Below are 21,588 nucleotides of genomic sequence, written 5' to 3' on the forward strand. Positions count from 1 at the left end.
TTTAACCAATATTCCACAGTCAAAATCAGATAGAAGTGTTTCAGAGTTATTCTGAATCAAAATTTGTTGATACTTTTAAAAGCAAACATTTTTATTTGGCTACAAATATTTAGAAAAAAGGTCAATATTTGTTTGAAAACAGAAATTTGATAACAAGACATTGTAAATACTAAAAACTTAACATGATGAGAGCTTATAAATACTAAAAACTAGCACAGGACCAATGTTCCAAAAAAACTATCCGATGTTTTCAAACTTTTTTTCGAAGAGATAAAAAACTATCAAAAATGATTCATTTTTAACATTGAAAATCAGACAATAAAGTTTTAAGATATCGGCGTTTGACACCTTGAAAAATTCAATTTAAAAATTTCTTTTAATTTTAGCGACTGTATCTTTGACGATTTTATATTTGAACTATTTGAAAAATTCGATGAATACATCACTTTTTCGCCAAAATCAAACTCAAATTGGCTATAACTTTTCGATTGAAAATTCAATTCAACATAAAAAATATACAAACAAGTTTTTGCTCAATCTTTTTAACTAGAGCGTCCAATTTCCCGGGGTTACAAAATTCCCGGGAAACGGGAAATTTTCAACAAATTTCCCGGGAAATTTGAAATGTAACGAAAATTATTCTAATGCTGTTTCTGATTAATCTTTTGTAACGAAATTGTATAGAACAGCAACTTTAATGGCCAAAATGAGTGTGAGGATCAATTAATGGCTTGACTGCTTGTAAAAAATCATGCAACTTTGAAAAAATATATAAACATTCTAAATCTTTCAAATCGTCCCAAATGAAAGAAAGTATAATTAGTATTTTTGTTGAGAAGGATTTTTTTAATCAAAGTGTTTGGACAGTGAAAATCTATGCTCCCCAAGCATAACATTGCTTTTAAATTTGTCTCAGTGACCATAAAGCTGAATAAAAAAAAAAAAACAAAAAAATCATCTTGTGAATAAATAAATAATCATTGAATTTACCTTAAAAATCTAATTTCTAGCGCCTTTAACTTGAAACACTATTTTTAACTTGAAAATTTGATACGAAGTTGTTTTTTAATGGTTTTTCATGGTTTTATGAAATGGTTTTAGTTATGTGGTATTCAGCTTAATAAATCAATAAGATTATAATAATTTTGAGAATTTAAAAGTGGTTGAAATTCAACGATATTTTTTCATTTATAACCCTCTTACGCCCTTGGTAGCTCACGTGCTTCATAAATTTATAACTTCAATCTGTAATTTCTCGAATACTTAGAAACAAATTCTTCTCACACAAACCTTTATTAAAAAAATAATTATATCAGTTCAATTTCCACCCAACATGTTCAAGGTAAAAAAAAAAGTCAAACAAATCGTAATGTTGATCTTGGCCGGAAGATGTAAATATCTTATTTTCAAATGATATTACAAAAAAACATTAAAAAAGGTTGTCAAAAATGAAATAGTTTATATTCATTCAATAACAGCGAAAGTTTTGTTGTCCAACATATAAGCAAACAATACCCCTAGTGGTGAATGCTTCAGAAATAAATATTATCTGAATTAAACCTTGACATGAAATTTATAGACAAGCTGATTAGGCCGATGCAAATATTTAAAAAAGTTTTTGTCCCTCGGCCCTGGCCGAGGTCAAGGGGGGGGGGGCAAAAAAATAAAAAAATATAAAAATTTAAATAACAAGCCATAGTCTTCACATTAAAATGAAAAAAGTGTTTTAAAATGCATTTTACACTAGTTCAGTTGTTTTGCAATCATAAGTTTTCAAAAAATCTATGATCTGCGAAAACAAAAATTGTATCGAAAAAAAAAGATTTTGCATCGAAAATTTTCAAAAAATCTTAAGATTTTTTAATAAACCCAAACATGCAAAAAATTATTTTAAACGCAGAAGAATGTATTTTAATTTGATTTCAGTTGGTTGCACTTGAATTTTCATTGAAATTTTGAAGTTTATTGTAAAAATATTTTTTTTGCCCCCTGATTTTTCGGGCCAATTTTGAAGGGGGGGGGGGTGACAAAAACTTTTAAAAATATTTGTACCAGCCTTAGCCAATATGAACAGTGGATGGAAATAAATAAAATCAAATCTGGTTCTCCAATTACTATTTTTTGTATAATTTCAAAACATTGGTGCCAAAAAGGTAGGAAAATGTATACTTCTGCTTGTATTTCGGGAACGGGAATTCCCGGGAAGGGAAATTGGACGCTCTATTTTAAACAAAGTAAATATTAATTCAAAAAAATACAACTTGGGGAATTTGTTTTGCCCGCATTTATGGTATTTTTGAAATTCAACTATTTTTGATAAAACTATTTAGGCCGTTGCCAATAGTTTTCAAAGTTTATGTCGCCCCCCTTCAAAATTTGTCCGAAAAATCAAAAAACTTAAAATTTTTAATGAAAACAGCAGTTAAATCAACCTAAAACAATCTAAAATGCATTTTTCTGCATTGGTAATCATATGTTGCCTGTTTGGGCTGGATTAAAAATATTTTCAATTTTTATGAAATTCCAATGCACAGCACCGCAAAAACTTTTTTTTCGCAAAAAATAGATTAGATATTTTGGAAACTAATGATTGCAAAGCAAGTGGACAGGTGTATAATGCATTTCAAAACACTTTTTTTTATTCAAATGTTGAAACCATGGCTCGTAAATTCAATCTTTAAGCTTTTTTGTTTATTGTTCTTAAATTGATAAGTATTGTTTGCCTTATTTACTAGTGAAGGAGATCTTTTTATCTACTACTTTATCAGAAATCATTGTATGAGATTATTTAGTGACTCTAGGCAGGGATACCAGGCCAACATGGAAAAAATCTAGCCAAGTTTAGAAAAAAATCTGGCAGACGAAAATCTTACAATTTTATGAAAGGGTGAAGAGAGAGGATATTAATAATTTTATTTTTTTTGTAGAATTCAGATGTTTCATTTATTTCTTGGTTTCAAGAAGGATTATTTTTTATTCAATAAATATTAACTGATTTTCGACTTTTGATCACGATACTTCATTTTAATCAAAAATTGTCAGAAAATGAAAAATCTGTAGAAATCTGGTACAGATCACGATTAATCTTTATTGTGAAAAACAATTGAAAAATCTGGCATTCCAAGATTTATTTGGCAATCTGGTAACCCTGACTCTAGGTGAGATTTGACGAAAAAAGAAAATAAAATGACAAAAAAACTGCTAAAATTGCGATTGTTGAATCTTTAACCTTCATAAACCTTAATTAAATAAAGTGCGAAATCACACACTTTAAATATAACCCAAAACCAGGCAGAATGTGAAATGTATCTAAAATAGCTTTACAATTGATTTTTAAGCATTATTCCGATATACTATTTCAAAAACAATTTGATAGTTTATTCCGATTGAATTTCTCGAGGAGATTAAAAATCTTTCCAAATTAAATAACTGAAACCTAATCAAAGATAAAATTGAATCGTTTCAAAAATTGTAAAAAAAAACCTCACATCAAATTTTACAAGCTATTTAAACATATGAAATGTTGACATTGACATTGATTGTAAATTGAACATAAAGTCGTAATTTTCCTTTAGTGTATCCTCCCAGTACGACACGCATGAAAATTGATTTCCTATTAGCATCGAGCTACCTTGGACACCTCCTCACCCTCTCACCCTTTCGGAAGCCCCGAAGCCGTCAAAAACTATGCGCCCCTACTCAGTCCACACCATCATCGGTCTATGTCACCGAGCGGAGCCAGATGAAATAGTGAATTTCTGATGATTCCCTCCGTCCTTCCCCCAACCCAAATCGAAGATTTGAATTTCAATTTTCAGCTCGCGCTCGCAGATTTTTTTTTGTCCCGGACGCGTCTATTATGTCCGGTGGCCGTGACGGAGAACCGTGTTCCGTCGAATGTCACCGGTTTTTTTTTTGTTACAGTCGGTAGCATACACGAGGATTTTCCAATTTTTCCTCGGTTGATTTAATGCGATATCGTTGACGGATGCGTGCTGCTGCGAGTGATGCCTACCTTCCAGGGGGAAAGTTTTTTGGGGTGGGCTAACGAACGACAATGGCCGGCCTCTGGATTGGCACAACCTGCTACAGTTGGGAGGTTGCTGCCACACTCAGTTTCATTAGTCTATGCAAATATGTATCTTTTCTTATCGGTAGACTTTGAGGGGGAGCGGGGGGAAAGTGTTCAGAGACATTGCTCGGTTGTCATGTACGAGTGTACAATTGGAAGTTTTGTGGTAGGACTGCTGCTGGTAAAGCTTTTGGTTCTGGCAGTAGTTTTGAGATAGGGAGTGGAACCGGGTTTAATTAATTGGCAACGTGTCTGGAAAATATGATGCGTTTGGGGGATGTTCCTTTTGAAATGAAAGATGAGAAGGAATTTCGATTGTGGTTCGTGATTGATTTACTAAGATCTTGATTTAATTTGTATTAAACAAATTTCCTTAACAAAATTGGAAAGAGCAAGAAATTTCTTCAATTCGACGCTAACCTAAATAAAATTTAATGGAAATATTTTTATTTTTTTTTTTTTGAAAATCACTATTCAAAGGAAAACTTACAATTCTTGGAGGCTTTTACCGTTGTACGAGTTTTTGGAAGACTGAGTGAACCATATTTCCAATAGCAAATCAACTAGAAAGTTTCCATCAACGTATTTTTTCCTCCCAAATCCTTTGTCCTCTCACAACAAACACGCTCTCACAATGCAAACGGTCGCCTAATTAAATGTCTCAATCTTTTGTTTGCACTAGTCACGTTGGCCTCCCTCCCGCTAATCGAATCCTTGCCCCTGGGCAAATAGATAAAAACGTCGCCTCATCAAATTGGTAAACAGGAAGAATCACATTCGCCGGTCGCTGCAACCCGGTCCCGACGACAGGACTTGAACCCTGCTCGCCTGAAAAAAAGAGTTGAAAAAAACGAATCCTTCCGCGATTGGTTTCATTTGTAGCGACAGTCGGAGTTTTTCTGCCAATGTCCGACCCAACTCCCCCAGCTTTGTTTTTTTTTTGTTCGATTCTCGTTAGAAAAGTTCCATCAGGCTCGGTCAACTCCTGCAAAAAAAACAAACCCTCGCAAGGATCGAATGCAAGGCCCCGTCCAGGTGTATCCTTTCCATTATTTTCGCGGGGACGACAGACTGCGGGAGTTTGGGGCGCGAAATACGATTTAGGCATATAGCCAGCGAGGCAGAAATATCTGCCTCGGAACAGGACCGGGCCTGACTGTCGATTCCGGTGTACACAATTCAAAGAAAGTCTAGCGGTTGTGGCGCAGGGAGTGAGGTATTGATGTCCTGGTCGTTCGTCAACCAATATTCTAAAATATTTATCATTGTTTTTCGCTGTTCTGAGGATTTTTTTGGGTTTTTTTTTTCCAGCGTGAAAAAGGGTTTGAAGCGATGGATTTGCTGCTCGAATGAATTCGATAAAATACCCATTTGAGTTGTTTGTTTGGAAACTTGCGTTTTATTAAATTCAAAGAATTGATTAAAAAAAAACATAAAATTCATTTATTAAGTTATTATTACTTAACATAATTATGCATTGTGCTGGGTATCAGACATTTTGAAGAAATTTTATCCATTGTTGTACATTCTAACGTGATTCAAAGATTATTTGACTACAGAGCAATTCTCTACGAAATCGGTCCTTTTTCTTAAATTTTAATTTTTGTATTTTTTAATTCGACTGAAACTTTTTTGGTGCCTTCGGTATGCCCAAAGAAGCCATTTTGCATCAATCATTAGTTTGTCCATATAATTTTCCATACAAATTTGGCAGCTGGCTATACAAAAATGATGTATGAAAATTCAAAAATTTGTATCTTTTGAAGGAATTTTTTGATCGATTTGGTGTCTTCCGTATGGATACGGACTACACTGGAAAAAAATGATACACGGTAAAAAAAATTTGGTGATTTTTTTATTTAACTTTTTATCACTAAAACTTGATTTGCAAAAAAACACTATTTTTATTTTTTTTATTTTTTGATATGTTTTAGAGGACATTAAATGCCAACTTTTCAGAAATTTCCAGGTTGTGCAAAAAATCTTTGAGCGAGTTATGAATTTTTGAATCAATACTGTTTTTTCAAAAAATCGAAAAATTGGTCGCAAAAATTTTTCAACTTAATTTTTCGATGTAAAATCAAATTAGCAATCAAAAAGTACTTTAGTGAAATTTTGATAAAGTGCAACATTTTCAAGTTAAATCCATTTTTAGGTGACTTTTTTGGAAATAGTCGCAGTTTTTATTTTTTTTAAATTAGTGCACATGTTTGCCCACCTTTGAAAAAAATAATTTTGAAAAGCTGAGAAAATTTTCTATATTTTACTTCTTCGGATTTTATTGATACGACCTTTAGTTGCTGAGATATTGCAATGCAAAGGTTTAAAAACAGGAAAATTGATGTTTTCTAAGTCTCACCCAAACAACACAGCATTTTCTAATGTCGATATCATCGAAAAAAACGCTAAAAAAGTTTTAAAAACTCTACCATTTTCTGTTACTTGACTGTAACAAATTTTGGAAAATGTCATTTTAAGGGAAATTTAATGTAATCTTTGAATCTACATTGACCCGGAACAACATTTTTCATTTTAAAATTTCGTGTTTTTTCTAACTTTGCAGGGTTTTTTTTAAAGTGTAACAATGTTCTACAAAGTTGTAGAGCAGACAATTACAAAAAAAATTGATATAACGAGATAAGAAGTTTGCTTATAAACATCACGAGTTATCGCGATTTTACAAAAAAAAAAGTTTTGAAAAAGTTACTTTTGCGTTTTTCTTTGTTTCGTCGTCCGTGTCTGTAACGGGTGACGATGAACGGCCATGATCGACGACGACTAACTTTTCGAAACTTTTTTTCGAAAAAATCGCGATTACTCGTGATGTTTTTTTAGCAAACCCCTTATGTTTATACATCAAAATTTTTGTAATTGTCTGCTCTACAATATTGTTGAACATTGTTACACTCTTAAAAATAACCCTGCAATGTTAGAAAAAACACGAAATTTTAAAATGAGAAAAAAAGTTCTAAATTAAAAAATGACCCTTCCCGAGCATGGGTAAATAACAAGGGAAATGCGTAATAATACCTTTCTCTGGTATCAATACCAAATTTTGGTATTCCTGAACCCTTTAAAATTTGATTATGCAAGAAAAATGTGGTATCATACCAATTTAAGGTATTTTTTTGATATTGCAAAATTGCAGAATTTGTCAATGATCGAACACCACATTTTGGTATTCTTTTGATATTACAGTATTTTATCAAATTCCTCTGCAACTATGGGAAAATTTTGACCAATTTTGACAAAATAATTAATTTTGCGCTATAATGATGTCTCAAAGCGAATGCTTTCATTCAAAACCGGAAATTTCAAACTTGATTTTAAACATTTTTGATATACCCCCTACAGAAATGACTTGAAATTGTGGAAAATTTTCTAAGTCAGGATGGCACATTTTGGTATTATTTGAATATTGAAAGGTTTCATCAATTTTCTCTGAACCCGAGCAGACGGAAATAACTTGGGAAGGTCAGTTTTTGATATTGTGAGAAGATCGAAATATGTTATTGGGATGATCGGATTAGTTGTTAAAATAACAAAAATCAATAACAAAGATTTGTTCGAAGAATAACTTAAACTGTTATTATGTTGTTATTGCAATAACAAACCAATAACACAGAAGGAATCATGAAGGAATAACAAGATTTGTTATTTTGTGCGGAGAGGTGGAGCAGCATAATAACAAAAAAATGTTATTGAACTGGTATGTCTCCATATCAAAAAAAGTTATTGTTTTGGTTTATTTGTAATTTGCAAATAAACCTGCAGTTGCCATAACTCCTCGGTACTAGTCAGGGCTAAAGAGTCGGGTACCTCCAAGCGACTTTGAATCCATACTTTGAAGACAACTCCGACTCTGGATGCAGGATATGACGTCAACGACGACTTCAGCTCTCAAAAAATACCCGATTTCACAGATTCCGACTCTAAGTAAAAGTTGCTGAAAATTTGCTGAATCCGATGCAGTCTCCAAGGTCTCACTCCAGCTCGAACTTCAACGTAAGCTCCGACTTCCTGGCTCTGTGAAAATAATAACAGTTTTTGTTATTCACACTTCAAAAATGCTCAATAAATAAATCAATTCCGTTAGGGAACATAACAAAATTAAAAAAAAAAGTTAATTTTATCGGATTAATTTTAACTTGAAACCCCATTTCATGGTGAAATAAATGACCCCGATGCAATGGGTCAAAATTATTTCATAGTTCTAGCCAATTTTATTAAAATCCCTTAGGGAGTATATCAAATAATTAAAAAAATCAACTTTCAAAATTTCAACTTTTTAGAATAAGTTTTGCTTAAGGACCCCATTTCATGGCCAAAATAATGACCCTGACGAAATTGGTCAAAATTATCCCATAGTTCTAACCATTTTAAACAAAGTCCTTTAGGGGGTAAATTATCCCAAAGATCTAAACATATTTAACAAAAGAAAAAAATAATAACAGATTGTGTTATGGACACTTAGAAACTTTTCCATTTGTGCGATTTATGGTAATTTTATTTCTAAGTCAGTATACCGAACGAAAAACAAATTTTGTTATTAGGAGGGTTTTTGAAATGTATAACATTTCCTCTTATTAGCGTGTTATTAAACATTTTCAATATAATATCACTTCAATACTAAATTTTGTTATTTTATCAGAAACTGTTATTATTTTTTCTTCTTGAAGTTGAACATCAGGATAAAATAATAACACTTTTTGTTATTTTAACAGGATTTGCTATTGAAATATTATTAATTTTGTTATTGCCGTCTGCCCGGGAAACTATGGGAAATTTGTTAAAAAAAATTTACTAGTTAGTTAATTTTGAGCTAAAATGACTTGAAACCTAAAAATGTTAAAGATGATTTTAAAAATTAGTGTGATAAACCCACTAATATTTTTTTCAAAAACGTTGAAATATCTCTAAGTCGGGATAACCAAATACTTTGAAAAACTAGTCAATCGACAGATTAATGAATTGTGGTGAATTTCAATTCAGTTTCATTTTAATAATACTTATTTTTCAATCTTGTTATTTTTCAGAAGCTTCAAGAACTTCAAGCACAGGCCGTTCATCAATGACAAATGCATTCGGTGTGGTGAAGAATATCACTAATAACAACATGGAATCATCAGGTGAGTAGATTTGGCTGTTGCATATGAATAATTTCCGTTTTTTCACTAACTGCAACTGCTGCACTAAAAATGGTATGAAAATAGCAAATTTTGGTATTACTTGTTCAAATACCAGCGACCAAAATGTGCTCTTGGTTGCCCAGTAATAGATGGTAAAATACCATGAAATCATACCAAAATCATGTATGTGAAAGACCACAGAAATACCAAAATATGATTTTCCAAGGGCGCGGGAATACCTCAAAATAAAACCATGGCAATACCAAGTTTTGGTATTCAAGCAATGTTCAAAAATCCAGAAGACCTCAACTTGGTATTGAAATGGTTTTATTTTGAGGTATTATTTTACCCTTGAAATAACATGGTTTGGTATTGTTGTGCCCTTACACATACAAGATTTTGGTATGATTTCATGGTATTTTACCATCTATTACTGGGCAACCAAGGGCACATTTTGGTCGCTGTTATTTGCCCAAGTAATACCAAAATTTGGTATTCCCGTGTTATTTACCCCTGCTCGGGATTCTGGGTCAATGTAGATTCGAAAACTACATTAAATTTCCCTTAAAATGACAAGTTCCAAAATTTTGTACAGTCGAGTAACGGAAAATGGTAGAGTTTTTAGAACTTTTTTAGTTTTTTTTTCGATTAAAAATACGTTTTTTCGAAAATCTGACAAATTGCTTTTAAAATATTGCGAAAACGATGCGTCGTTCCGGAGAAATCGACAAATTCGAAAAACGTAACGCACCGCGTGAAAAGAGGTTTCACTGTATACGTTTTTCCTTGTAATTTTTACTATTGTGTCAGTATGTGCCCTCAGAATTAAGCCTAAGAATCAAAATGTAAATGAAAAAGTATGATGAACGCTTTTCCAAACCCATAACCATGCAATCACAGTGTATTTCTGCGAAGCAACTTGTTTTACGCGCGCCAATTTGCGCGGACCAACATAAAATCCCGAACGCATACGCAACGGCGCGATGCGTAAAAGTGTGAAACAAACACTCCTCGCCATGCGGATATGCTTAACAGCCCATAAACCCATGGTGAGGCCATGCAGCATGGTCCACGTCAGAAAATTTATGCTTCCCCAAGATGTGTGTGCGCCAGCTATGTTGCAGCATACGCACAGAATTTCGACCGCCTCGAAAAAAAAAACCAAAAAAAAAATGAGAATAAAGAAAAGAAACCAAAATCGAGAGCAAGAGTCGTGACCTAATTTTGAACAGCACTCGAGCGTTCTATATAATGCTTTATGCGCAATGATTGTTTCGAATGCGTAAACGCACAAACTCACACTCACTCGTGCAACTGTTCTACGCGTTGGAAAACGCACCGAAAAATGCGCTTCAGAATTGCCCGTTGCGTATTATACTCGCACACACACACGCAGTTAAGAAAGAGCAGCGAGGAAAAAAAAGTGTGTCAAACGCACACTGCTGCAAGTTCTGCCGAAATTTGTTGAGCTTCTGCCCCGGGGGGATGTCATAAATTAGGCCCCCCTTCTCTTACCCTCTCAGAACACAAGTTCTTCTGCTCCCACTTTTCTGTGTGTGGAGTATTTTGCTGCAGTTTAGAAATGCACTGTTAAAAGTTTCGAGTCAAATATTCTCAAATTTTTAAATTAAAATGTTTTCATATACTTTCCAAAACATGAGCTAAACTATGATAAAATAGTCTTTTTTGAAAATTTTATAACTGCGAAACCTCAAACAAGCACACGCTTCTTTAACTAGTAGCATCAATATTTGTGTCAAGAAGTTTTATAACAACGTAATTTACCGGGAAAGGGACAGAGTTTGGAAACCCTCCGCGTAATGCTCAGATTGGAGTCTTTCCCTATTCCTCTCTTTCTTTCTTCCCGTTCCCTTTGATGAAAACGTCAAATTTTGTCGGCTGAGCAGAATCAGCTGTGAAATCTGAGATATCGTAAAATGGTTGAACAGCTCCATCTTCGAGAGTGTGCTTCCCATTTATTCTGACATTTGATTAATATTGTGTTTTAAATGGTTGCATCGATAGAGTCGATTATGTTGGAAATCAGATGACAAATCGGAATAATGAAAAGATTTATGAATATCATTAGTAGAATATAGAAATGTTGCAAACAAAATATCACTTGATATTATTTTTAATTAAATCATTTTGCATTTTTCGATCATTTTATACCATTTGAATATTTAAAGAATTTTAGTTCAAAAATAGGCCTACAAAGCAGATATTTTATTGTTTCAGTTAATTGCAAAAGATACTATTTTTGCAGCAATCAGTTTATAACTAACCTTTGAATCATTCTCTAAACATGAAAAAGTATAACATAATATGACTGTTCGAAATGAGAATGAAAAATAACAGTATTGTTTTAACCGTCTACAACCCAGCCCCGCCTTTCGACGGGCTTCGATTTAAATCGCCAAAAATCAATTTTTCAATCAATTTTTGATCTCTAAAAAGCATTGGAAAGAAGAACTCTCACAGTTATAGAAAATTTATTTCAATTTCAATTCGGTTTTATTGGTGAATAATCAAGATGCAATAAGTTCTTTTGAGGTACATTACAGAGTTTTGGAGTTCCTTTCAGCTGTGTGTTACATCATAATCCATTTTGGAACAATTATTACTTGTAAATAAAGGTGTCACCAAGAGTAAGAAAAATTAAGAAAAAAAACTTACTAAAATTACAAGGGAAAGGGGATAGAAATAGAGAAGGCTTAAAACTAGATCACAGTTTTTTTATCCTTTATATATGTGCTTGATCATCAGCTCCCCAAGGGCCAGGAATTGCTGCGCCTTGTTACGGCAGGGTTTTGGAAAATTTATGGGTTGGAAGTTTGACTTGTTTTACGTGACTATGCTAATGTTTTAAAAAATGTTTTTTTAGGGGTGAATGTGTTTTTTACTCTCATTTCCTATATTTTAAGTAAAAAGCAGTAATTTTTCTAATGTCCCAGACTATGCCTCTACGCATTTAGATAGGCAAAATGTAATGATAGGAGCTGGTAGAATAGGCTAAATACTACCGAAAACAAACATAAACTAAATAAGATAAATGCAAATTAAAATACTAAAAATGAAACAAGAAGAACGAAAAAAGTTAAAAAAATCGTATCGAAAAGCAAAGCTTTTGTGGGCACTGTTGCAAGTTTCTGCTCATTTCTAGGCGTCCGAAGGTTATGTGTGGTGAGTCACTCAAAACCTCTTTTACGCAAATGGACCGACGTTTTACTTCCCCATCCGATAGAAGGCCAGGAGGCTAAGGCGGGAATCGAACCCGCGCCCCTTAGCAATTTAGTGATCGGCAGCCGAAGCCGCTAACCACCGCGCCACGAGGCCCCTCTTCGTATCAAATCGAGTAAAAAAACTAAAAAAAAAATAGCAGTTGAGGGTTGAATTACGAATTATCTCCATACAAAATTGGTATGTTTGTAAAATTGGTATTATTTAAAAATCTGTATCTTGAGAAGGGATTTTGTAATCGATTTGGATTCTCAGGTTATGATAAGAATTTTTTAATTCACCTTTTTCCTACAAAAAATTAAATAATGTTTTTATTTTTTTTAACAACAAAACTAGACTTGCCATCGAAAAGTTTTTTTTTTTCAAGTGTTCATGTTTGTCTATTTTAGATTAGAATTTTTTGCTTGCAAATCTGAAAAAAGTTTCTGAGAAAAATTATTGTAAATAATTCAAGTTAAGAAAATTTATTTTTTTTCCAATAAATGTTAAAAGATTAACCTTAAGAAAAATTCAATTTTTGCAATAAAAATATTTTTAAAATTAAGGAATCTTGCTCAACATTTCCAAAGGGCTAAAAACATAAATTTCAGTATTTTGTTTATTAAAAATATTCTGAAAGAAGTTTTGTAAAAACCCTATTGATACCAAATTTTTATCTCTTCACGGTTTCGAACTAAAACTTAACATAACTTAAAAAGAAGCCGCACCGTCACGGGTTCTTGAGCAGGGACGAAAATTGCACCTTCTAGCAAAATTTCACGGAAATCGGAAAGGTCGGGCCAACGTTTTCAGATTTCGTGTTAGTTGGAGGATATTTAATATAATTAGTAGAACTAGAAAACTAAATTTAATTCTAGATCTTGAAAAAAAAAAAAAAAATAACAGCTCATCGTTGAAAAATTCTTTCTTGAGGTTCTAGAATCCTCAGCGTAAAGGCTTGATAGATATCAGTGTGTGTATTTTTTTTATTTAATTTTTTTAGGTAAGGGTTGTTCCTCTGATTGTAGACCAAATACTCTCCTATTACCATTAAAATCTCTAAAATCCAAAGATTGTCAAGTTGCAGTTTATACGCCAGTGCTTGCACGAATTTAAAATAATTTTAATAACTTATACACGCCACATTTGAGGAGTTCTTTCAATTATTTTGTGTATCAGTTAGTACAGAAATGTTCAATTAAAGTAATGTATATAGTTCGAGTTTCAGAAAACTTCCTTTTTCAAATTTCTCATGCGAAATAACATTTCAAATTGTAAGAATGACTCTGCATCACCTCTAGGTGGAATAATTCATATTTTATATATTGTTTCTGAATGTAAAAGAAATTTATTAAATCATGTTTAGCAATCTTCTGAGGCTTAGCAGTTCAAACGAGTTTAGAGGTAATTGTACAAAGGGTTTAAAATTTTGATTTCTCATGGCAGCTTTTCAATTTTAGTTTTTTTTAATTTGGAAAAGGGACCATCCATAAATTACGTGGACACTTTTTTGGGAATCTCAACCCCCCCCCCCCCTGTTGGACAACTGTCCATACCCCCCCCCCCCCTAAAGTGTCCACGTGGTTTATGGATGGTCTCAAAGATGGTAAAAATATTGTTACTTTCAGTATCAGTAGAAAACGCTTTAATTGGAATTGAAAATATTGCTTAATTTTATTAAAGTTTCCAAATCATATAATAGGGGAAATATACCATTTCTCAGCCTATTTCTATTATGAGCCTATCAGCACTTTAATCATACATTACAGCTTTCATAAAGTGTTTTTGGCTGTTCCAATGTTACAAATAGCTCAAATAAAAGTGAGCAAGCAACTTTCCATTATTGACGTATCTAAAAACGTTGATTTAATAGCGAAAAACTGCAAAAGTGATGAGAATTGGTCGAACGGCTTAGAGTGATTAAAATGGGTATATTTCCCCTAAGCAATTATAAGATCTTTCACTTTAAAAAAAAGAGAAGATGACCTATGTCTTACCAAACATTGCAATTTTCTTCAAAATTCATCTGAATAGTTTTATAAATAAGAATGTAATTCAACAACACATTGAAAATCTATTAACAAAAACATTCTTGTTAGAATTTAAAAAATATTTCAATTCATGATATGAATAAAATAATTTAAATCAAAAATTAATAAAAAATCACACAATGATTCACAAAAAACATAATTCCTCTGACGCAACTCATTGCATCAACAAACAAAAAAAGCAGTCACTCTCACGTAATCGATAAGGCATGTCCATTCCATTCATACACTCTACACACTGCATTGCAGTCCACGCTGCACTCTGAATCAACCCAATTGTACTAACGCGCAACAGTGACCTAATTTCTGACTTTTCTAATCTAAGAATAGGTGCGGCTCCCTCGACCTCCTCCCGAAAAAAAATATAGGTCCACATAAACATCGTTTATCACCCTCCCCAAAAACTCTAGTACGGCAGAATAATGCAGTTCATTTCCGACCCAAATTTTTCGTGTGTGTTTGGGTTTGGGGAGACTTGCAACTATCCCTTGGCTTAAATTTACATTAAAAAAAAAATAAAAATACATTTTTTTTCAAAATTGATGCATTTTTGGTAAAATAAGTTTTTCCCTGATAGAAAATAGTTACAAAAAATCGATAGTCAAGGGTTAATACGTGTTCCACAAACACCCGAAAAAAAAAGATGTGTGTTTAGTAAGACCTTGAAAAAGTGCTACCAGCAGCAGCGTGAGAGTTTGGGGAGTGATGTCATCAAATTTTTTTTTTGCTTCTTACAAAAAGAGAGGGCATTTCCTGGAAATTTTGCTTGCGCTTATCAGAATCAGTGCAAACGCCACACTTCAGTACAACTTTGTTGTGTGATATTTTTGGTACACTTTTGGCGTCATTGATTTCATTTTTAGGAAGTTGTGGCTTTATCGTAAGTATTTACCCTATGATAACGCCTAAAGTTAGTCTTAGCACTGGCAACACTGCCCGGCGTCCGAAGCGCGTGAGAACTGAGCGAAACCAGAAGGCGCGTTAATTTACGACTCAAGTGGTGCAAGATCGTTAGCATTGGTTACGCAGAAGCATTCTAGATTTTGGGGGGTTCAGTGAATCATTATGCAATGTATGCTTGCTTGCCAACATGTTGCTTCAGCTATGTTACGAGCGCGAAACTATTTGGAACTACTGGCAGCAGGGGAAATGTGTTCCGAGAAATTTCAATTTGAATGGTTGCATTTCGTCGTTATCGTTCAATCTTGTCACACGTGCATTTTGGGGCAAATTGAGTTAAGAACGACATTTTGCGCAGCTTCCAAAAATTACCTCTTGACCTTCATAGATCTTCAAAATAATATTTCAATTCTGAGATATTTAAGAAAAACTGTAAAAACCATGTGCAATGTTGACACTCTTCATATAAAATTCAATATTCAAAGCAGAACCTTTAACTTTGATATCTAGTTCCAGTTCAACAAGTATAATAACTAATTCATTTTACTTTTCTCCATTCACAGGAACCGTCTTCAACGCCCACAAGGTCATCCTGGCGGCGTGCTCGAAAAACTTTGCCGACCTGTTTGAGCGGGCTCCGGTCGGCACCGGCCAGATCTGCGTGATGCTGGAGGCCACATCCGCCGACAACATGCACGCCCTGCTCGAGTTCATGTACAAGGGCGAGGTGCACGTGTCCCAGAAGGCGCTGGAGAGCTTCCTCAAGGCGGCCGAGAATTTGCAGGTAAATGCACAATAATTAGCAAGTTCTTCAGGAATACTTACGACTCGCCCTCTCCTCCCCCAGGTCAAAGGTCTCACGACGGAGCACGGGCGGTTCGCCAGTGCAAACGCCGCCTCCAGCCAGCCCCAGCAGCAGCAACAACAGCAGCAACAGCAGCCGTCGTCGTTCCACGAGTCGTCCTCCTCAAACAACCTGCCATCGCCGGCGTCCCGACGGGCGCAACGCAACTCCCTGTCGGCATCGCTCGAGTCCATCAACCGGGTCGTCAAGAACGAACAGAACGCCAACAGTGGCAACTCCGGCGTAGACCGGGGCGGACCGGACGACGGGCCGGACGGCCCGGGTGGTAGACGCCGCGGTGGCTCGACCACGCCCAGCTTCTCCTCCTACCTGCAGCCGTCGTATCTGCCCCAGCCGTACGAATCGTCCCGCAAACGCTCGATGCGCAGCCCATTCTACGAACCCCACCAGGAGGCGACCGCTCGCGGCAGTGTACTGCGCGACGGCAAGGCCAGCATCGGCAACGACAGTCCAGTGAGCGGCAGCAAAAACTACCGGCCCTCGAGCAGCGGTTCGTCGGCGGCACCCACGGAAGCGGACACGGCACACACGGACCGGGATTCACCGCAGCAGTCAAAGTGAGTTCTCAAAACTTCTCCAAGAAGCCATCAACCCTAACCTTTATTCTCACCCCGTAGTCGCTACGAGAACCACAGCCCCAGCACGACCCACCACGGCAACGGTAACGGACCAGTCTCCTCGAACACCCTGGAACGTGACGAACGAAGCGAGCGGGCACTCTCCGAGGACGACAAGCTCAAGATCGACAGCAGGGAGGGTAACGAGGTAAGACTTGCTTCTAACCTTGTAGTTTCAAAGTAACAATCCGGTGTCTTCCTAGGCCGGTGCCGAGGATCTGCGAGTGAAGATGGAGATGCGACCGATCCAGTCGCCGCTGACGTCGTCCGCCCCGCCCACGCCCACCACCCCCGTCGGCTTCATCAACGTGAAGGGCGGTCTGCCCGGAGGTCTGGACGGAACGATGCCCGCGGTCGACATGCTGGGAATTCTGAGCGCCACCCGGGAAAGCGTGACCACGGCTGACGGTAAGTGTGATTCTGATTCTGATGCTATTTATTGTTTATGTTCATAACCTTAAAACTGTTTCCTATTTCAACTGCTTCATTTCCTTGAAAAAAAAAAAAAACAATAATTTTGAACTGTGTGGTTGATGAACACTCCGTGCTCAATATCACTTCAATGAACCATCTCTGCGATAACCTTTACGAAGTACGCCTGGACGCTTTGATTTTTGCGATGAATTAATGCAGTTGAATGTAATGGCTGCTTGCAGGAAGGATTGACTAGAGATATTGGAGTTTATTAGAGAACGGCCGTCTCAAACTAAAAGTACCAATCGAAGCACGAGAGCTAGCTAGCATTTGCTCGATTGGTAGCTCCGATTCGATTGGTACTTTTAGATTGAGATGGCCGTTCTCTAATAAACTCCAGGTTCTCTAGGGTTGCCAGGTAAAAATTAATTTAAAAATCTGACCAAGTATCAATAAAAAAAAACTTGAAAAATCTGGCAGACAAAATCTAACAATTATGAAAAAGGAAGTGGAAAGAGCAAATGAAATATTTCAAAAGTTTGTAGAATTCAGATCATTTAATTGATTTCTGCACCTCAAAAAGGTTAAATTGGGATTATTATTAATATTTTCCTTTTTTTTAAATAAAGCTCGTTAATTTTTATCAAAAAGTTGTTTGAAATTGGCAGAAAATTAAAAAATTGTAGAAACCCCCCCCCCCCAATTCCAATTCTTCAGCAACTAATTATCAATGTTAAAAAAATATTTTGAAATCTGCTAATCTGGACTAACATCTCAAAAGGCCAAATATTCAAGACTATGCCCTTTTGCAATGTTAGTATTGGTTCCAAAATTTTTGAAGGGATCACGAAATTTTACAAATCTGGAGTTTTTTTAAAAGGTCCAATCAACCAAATTTCCAGTTTTTGCTTTTTGGGTGTTTTTGAAACCGCCTTGAGTTAAGGGTATTGAAAAAACGCCCAAAAAGCAAAAACTCTAAATTTGGTTTATGGACCTTTTCAAAAAAAATCCAAAAATGTTTATTTTTTTTAATAACGGACCATTAGTGGCTGAGATATTGGCAATAGAAAATGTAGGTGTAAGATTTGGATAAGGCTTTAAAAACTTAAACTTTTCTGTTTATTCTTATTTTATCCTGCTGTCTCAGCAACCGGAGGTCCAATCTGCAATGTTTTTAGACGAAATTTTAGGAAATTTTCGAAAAAAATGTGTCTAGAAATGGTTACTTACGAGCACTTTTGTAAACAATCAAAACTGTATTTTTTTTAGTGAAATTCAACTTGAGGTGGCCATGAAAACGTTACAATTTATCAAAAGCACAATTTCGATTTCACATTTAAAACTGTAGCATTACAAAATATTTCGATTATCCGAGCTTTTGATTATCCGAAGTTCGATTATCTAAAGGTTTATAAGGGACTTCGGAAAATCTAAACACGAACAAAAAAAAAAATTCGTTTATAAATTTGAATGGAATAAATATCAAAATAATCTCAACAATCAAAAATCAGATAACGCAAAAATAAAAAATCATAATTCGATTATCAGACGTGAACTTTTTCCGTGACCTTCCGATAATCGATTCTGGACTGTATCTATTTTTTTTTTTTTTTCAAAAGACACATTTTATTCAGAAAAATTATTACTCGGCTGCAAAATTTTTGGTAATTCTCTAAGACTCAAAAGCTGTAAAAAAATATTTTTTCAAAACATTAAAAAAATAAAAATACGGTATTTGAGAAATTGAGTTTTTGTGATGATTTAGAAATCCGAAAAACATGTTTACTCATTAATACTTACAACTTTTCCGAAGACCTCAAATCGAAAATTTCTCCAAAAGATACAAATTTTCGAATATTTACGTACCATTTTTGTATAAACAGCAGTCAACATTGTAATCTACTATCTTTCATTGTACACTCAAACTCCGATGGTTTGACACAAACTGTTGTCAAACGAACGGGTCACGTTTTAGTTTGACACCCCTTTTACACGGAGTTCACACACACTACCAAACGTTTGTTTTGATAGTGTGCGTGAGCGCCGTGTAAAAAGTGACGGTTCATCACTTTTTAGTTTGACTTTGACCAACCAATGGGGTACAAACTAAAAAAGTGTCAAACTAAAAAAGTGACCAACCACCGGGGGTTGAGTGTATAGACTAGAGTTTGTCTATTAATCGTTTAGCTGTCAACTTCAAAATTTAATCTCATGACTCAAAGGCAAACCCCTTGCCAAAAACTGGAACACGTATGTAATTTTTTTAAAACTTTAAATCACATTATGAGGTCAATGTGAAAATTAGGCAACAAGGTTCATTTACACAACATACGCAAAAAAAAAACAATAAACTGAGTTTCTTCAAAAGATTCTACTTCCAATTTCTTTACAATGATTACTGATCGGCCTTCTACTGAATCCAGCGAAATCTTGCGAAAATTATGGTAGAAATCTGGGCAAACCCGGGGACCCGGGTGATTTCTGAGATTAAGTCAAAAGACAAAAAATAGAGATTTCAATAAAGAATTTTCTCGAAGAGTATGAAGCATTTGGTGCTAAAAACGATGGAGTGGTCAGATCAGGATTTAAATTGAGATTCCTTGTTGATCTGAGCAAATTTAAATTTTGCACTTTGCTGGAATCTTGGAAATGTGAACTCAGATCACAGACAGAACATTGAGCAAAACTTCTCCTTAAGCCTTAGCTCGCACCCTTAACTAACCGGCTTGCGTTGAGTGTTTTCCGAGGAGTGTGCGCGACCCACTAACCGTACCATTTCCCGCTCCAATCTTGTGTCTCACCCCAGGTTCCCTTCCCCCAGGCAAGAAGCTGCAGTGCCCCCTGTGCGACCGCCAGTACGGCTACGAGACGAACCTGCGCGCCCACATCCGCCAGCGGCACCAGGGCATCCGCGTCCCGTGTCCCTACTGTTCGCGAACCTTCACCCGGAACAACACCGTGCGGCGACACATTGCCCGCGAACACAAACAGCAGACGGCGTTCATGCCGAACCAGCTGCACAGTTAAGGTGGGGGCTTGGGACCCGCCGACGGAAGGAAGTTCGAAAACTGCCAGCAGAACATCAGCCAAAAAAAAAACTCGCGAGCAAAACAAAGCACACACACACACTCGAAAGAAAATCTAAAGTGATAAAGTGAAGAGAGAGAGAGAGAAATCCGAAATTTATTTCGCAAATAAGGCAAACTTGGAGATAAATTGAAAGAAGGAAGAAGAAGGAGAGCAAGTTCGAAGTGAAATTGGCAAAGCCGAAACAGCTTGCTTGCTTGGTGTGTGAGTAATTTTGAGATGTATTTCGCGCCAATTTTGTTCTCTCAAAGAGTGATAAACACAGACCGATGTTACCGCGATGATATGCGCAAGTTGAAAGACGCAAAACTGAAATGCAATACTTTTTAGGTTTTTTTCCCCTCTGAAGATGCTTACCTTTTTATTTTTGTTCGTTCTACACAAAGTTCCTCTATAGTTCTGAAGCAACAGTTTCTCACGTTCATTTCACACACACACATACAAATACACGTGTAGAAATCGCGTGGCTTTCTTTCCAAACGTGTGAAAGATAAACAGAATCACCACAAGTGTCATTATTTAATAATTTAATAAAGAAGAAGAAGCATACATAGTTGAAGTATAGGAAAAAAGGGCTAATACGAGAACGTAACTGATTCACAGAATAATTAAATACAAGATATAATTGACGTTTAATTTATTGCGCAAAGAAACTACACAGATTGATATCAAGTTTTTTCTCACCACAATAGAAAAAGAAGATGTTAAGTAACAGTAATAGAAGTGAAATGAATAATGAATACACAAAGTACCTGCTGATAATAAGAAATAAAAAAAACATAGAGTAATCAGAAATATTTAAATTTAAATATATGATATAATATTTAAATATATTGTAACGTAAGCGCGGTTGCAGTGAAACACACACACAAACACAAACAGATTAACAGAAAGTAAAAAGAAACCCAATCTGCTTGACGAAAAAGACATTTCAATTAACAAGTGGTCGAATCAATCTAACCAAAACTGTACAAAAAGCAAAACAAACCCGCATCAAACTAGAGCAAAAAAGAATCGTTTGTTTTCCGTTCAGTTTTCCGTTACCTTTGCTCGAAACGTTGAACTATACTGCAAAATAGTATAAAACTTGGTGCCTACCTAAGAGAAACTACTACTACTACTACTACTATACCTACTAAACTGAAACCAATTTGCGCGCGCAACAACCGAAATAGACGAATCAATAGAACCTACACTAGAGTTACTTGTTACATCGGATTGATCTCATTTTAAGGAA

General features: G+C 35.3%; 1 protein-coding gene across 4 annotated transcripts in view; it reads left to right on the top strand.

The window, feature by feature from the left end:
- LOC120421711 (zinc finger protein chinmo) overlaps positions 1 to 21,588 on the top strand; it is a 152,326-nt gene that overhangs the window by 121,600 nt on the left and 9,138 nt on the right. For 2 of the 4 annotated variants that reach the window (XM_039584958.2, XM_039584957.2), the window contains exons 4-8: positions 15,932 to 16,152; positions 16,216 to 16,790; positions 16,851 to 16,998; positions 17,054 to 17,258; positions 20,071 to 21,185. In XM_039584958.2, coding sequence (XP_039440892.1) covers positions 15,932 to 16,152; positions 16,216 to 16,790; positions 16,851 to 16,998; positions 17,054 to 17,258; positions 20,071 to 20,291 — 1,370 coding nt within the window. In that variant the 3' untranslated portion in view covers positions 20,292 to 21,185. Of the gene's footprint in view, positions 1 to 15,931; positions 16,153 to 16,215; positions 16,791 to 16,850; positions 16,999 to 17,053; positions 17,259 to 20,070; positions 21,186 to 21,588 lie in introns of those variants that run through there. The other 2 variants (XR_005606010.2, XM_039584959.2) reach the window with 2 other exon arrangements.

This window comes from Culex pipiens, chromosome 2 (assembly GCF_016801865.2).
Source record: "Culex pipiens pallens isolate TS chromosome 2, TS_CPP_V2, whole genome shotgun sequence".
In the NCBI taxonomy this organism is placed as follows: domain Eukaryota; kingdom Metazoa; phylum Arthropoda; class Insecta; order Diptera; family Culicidae; genus Culex; species Culex pipiens.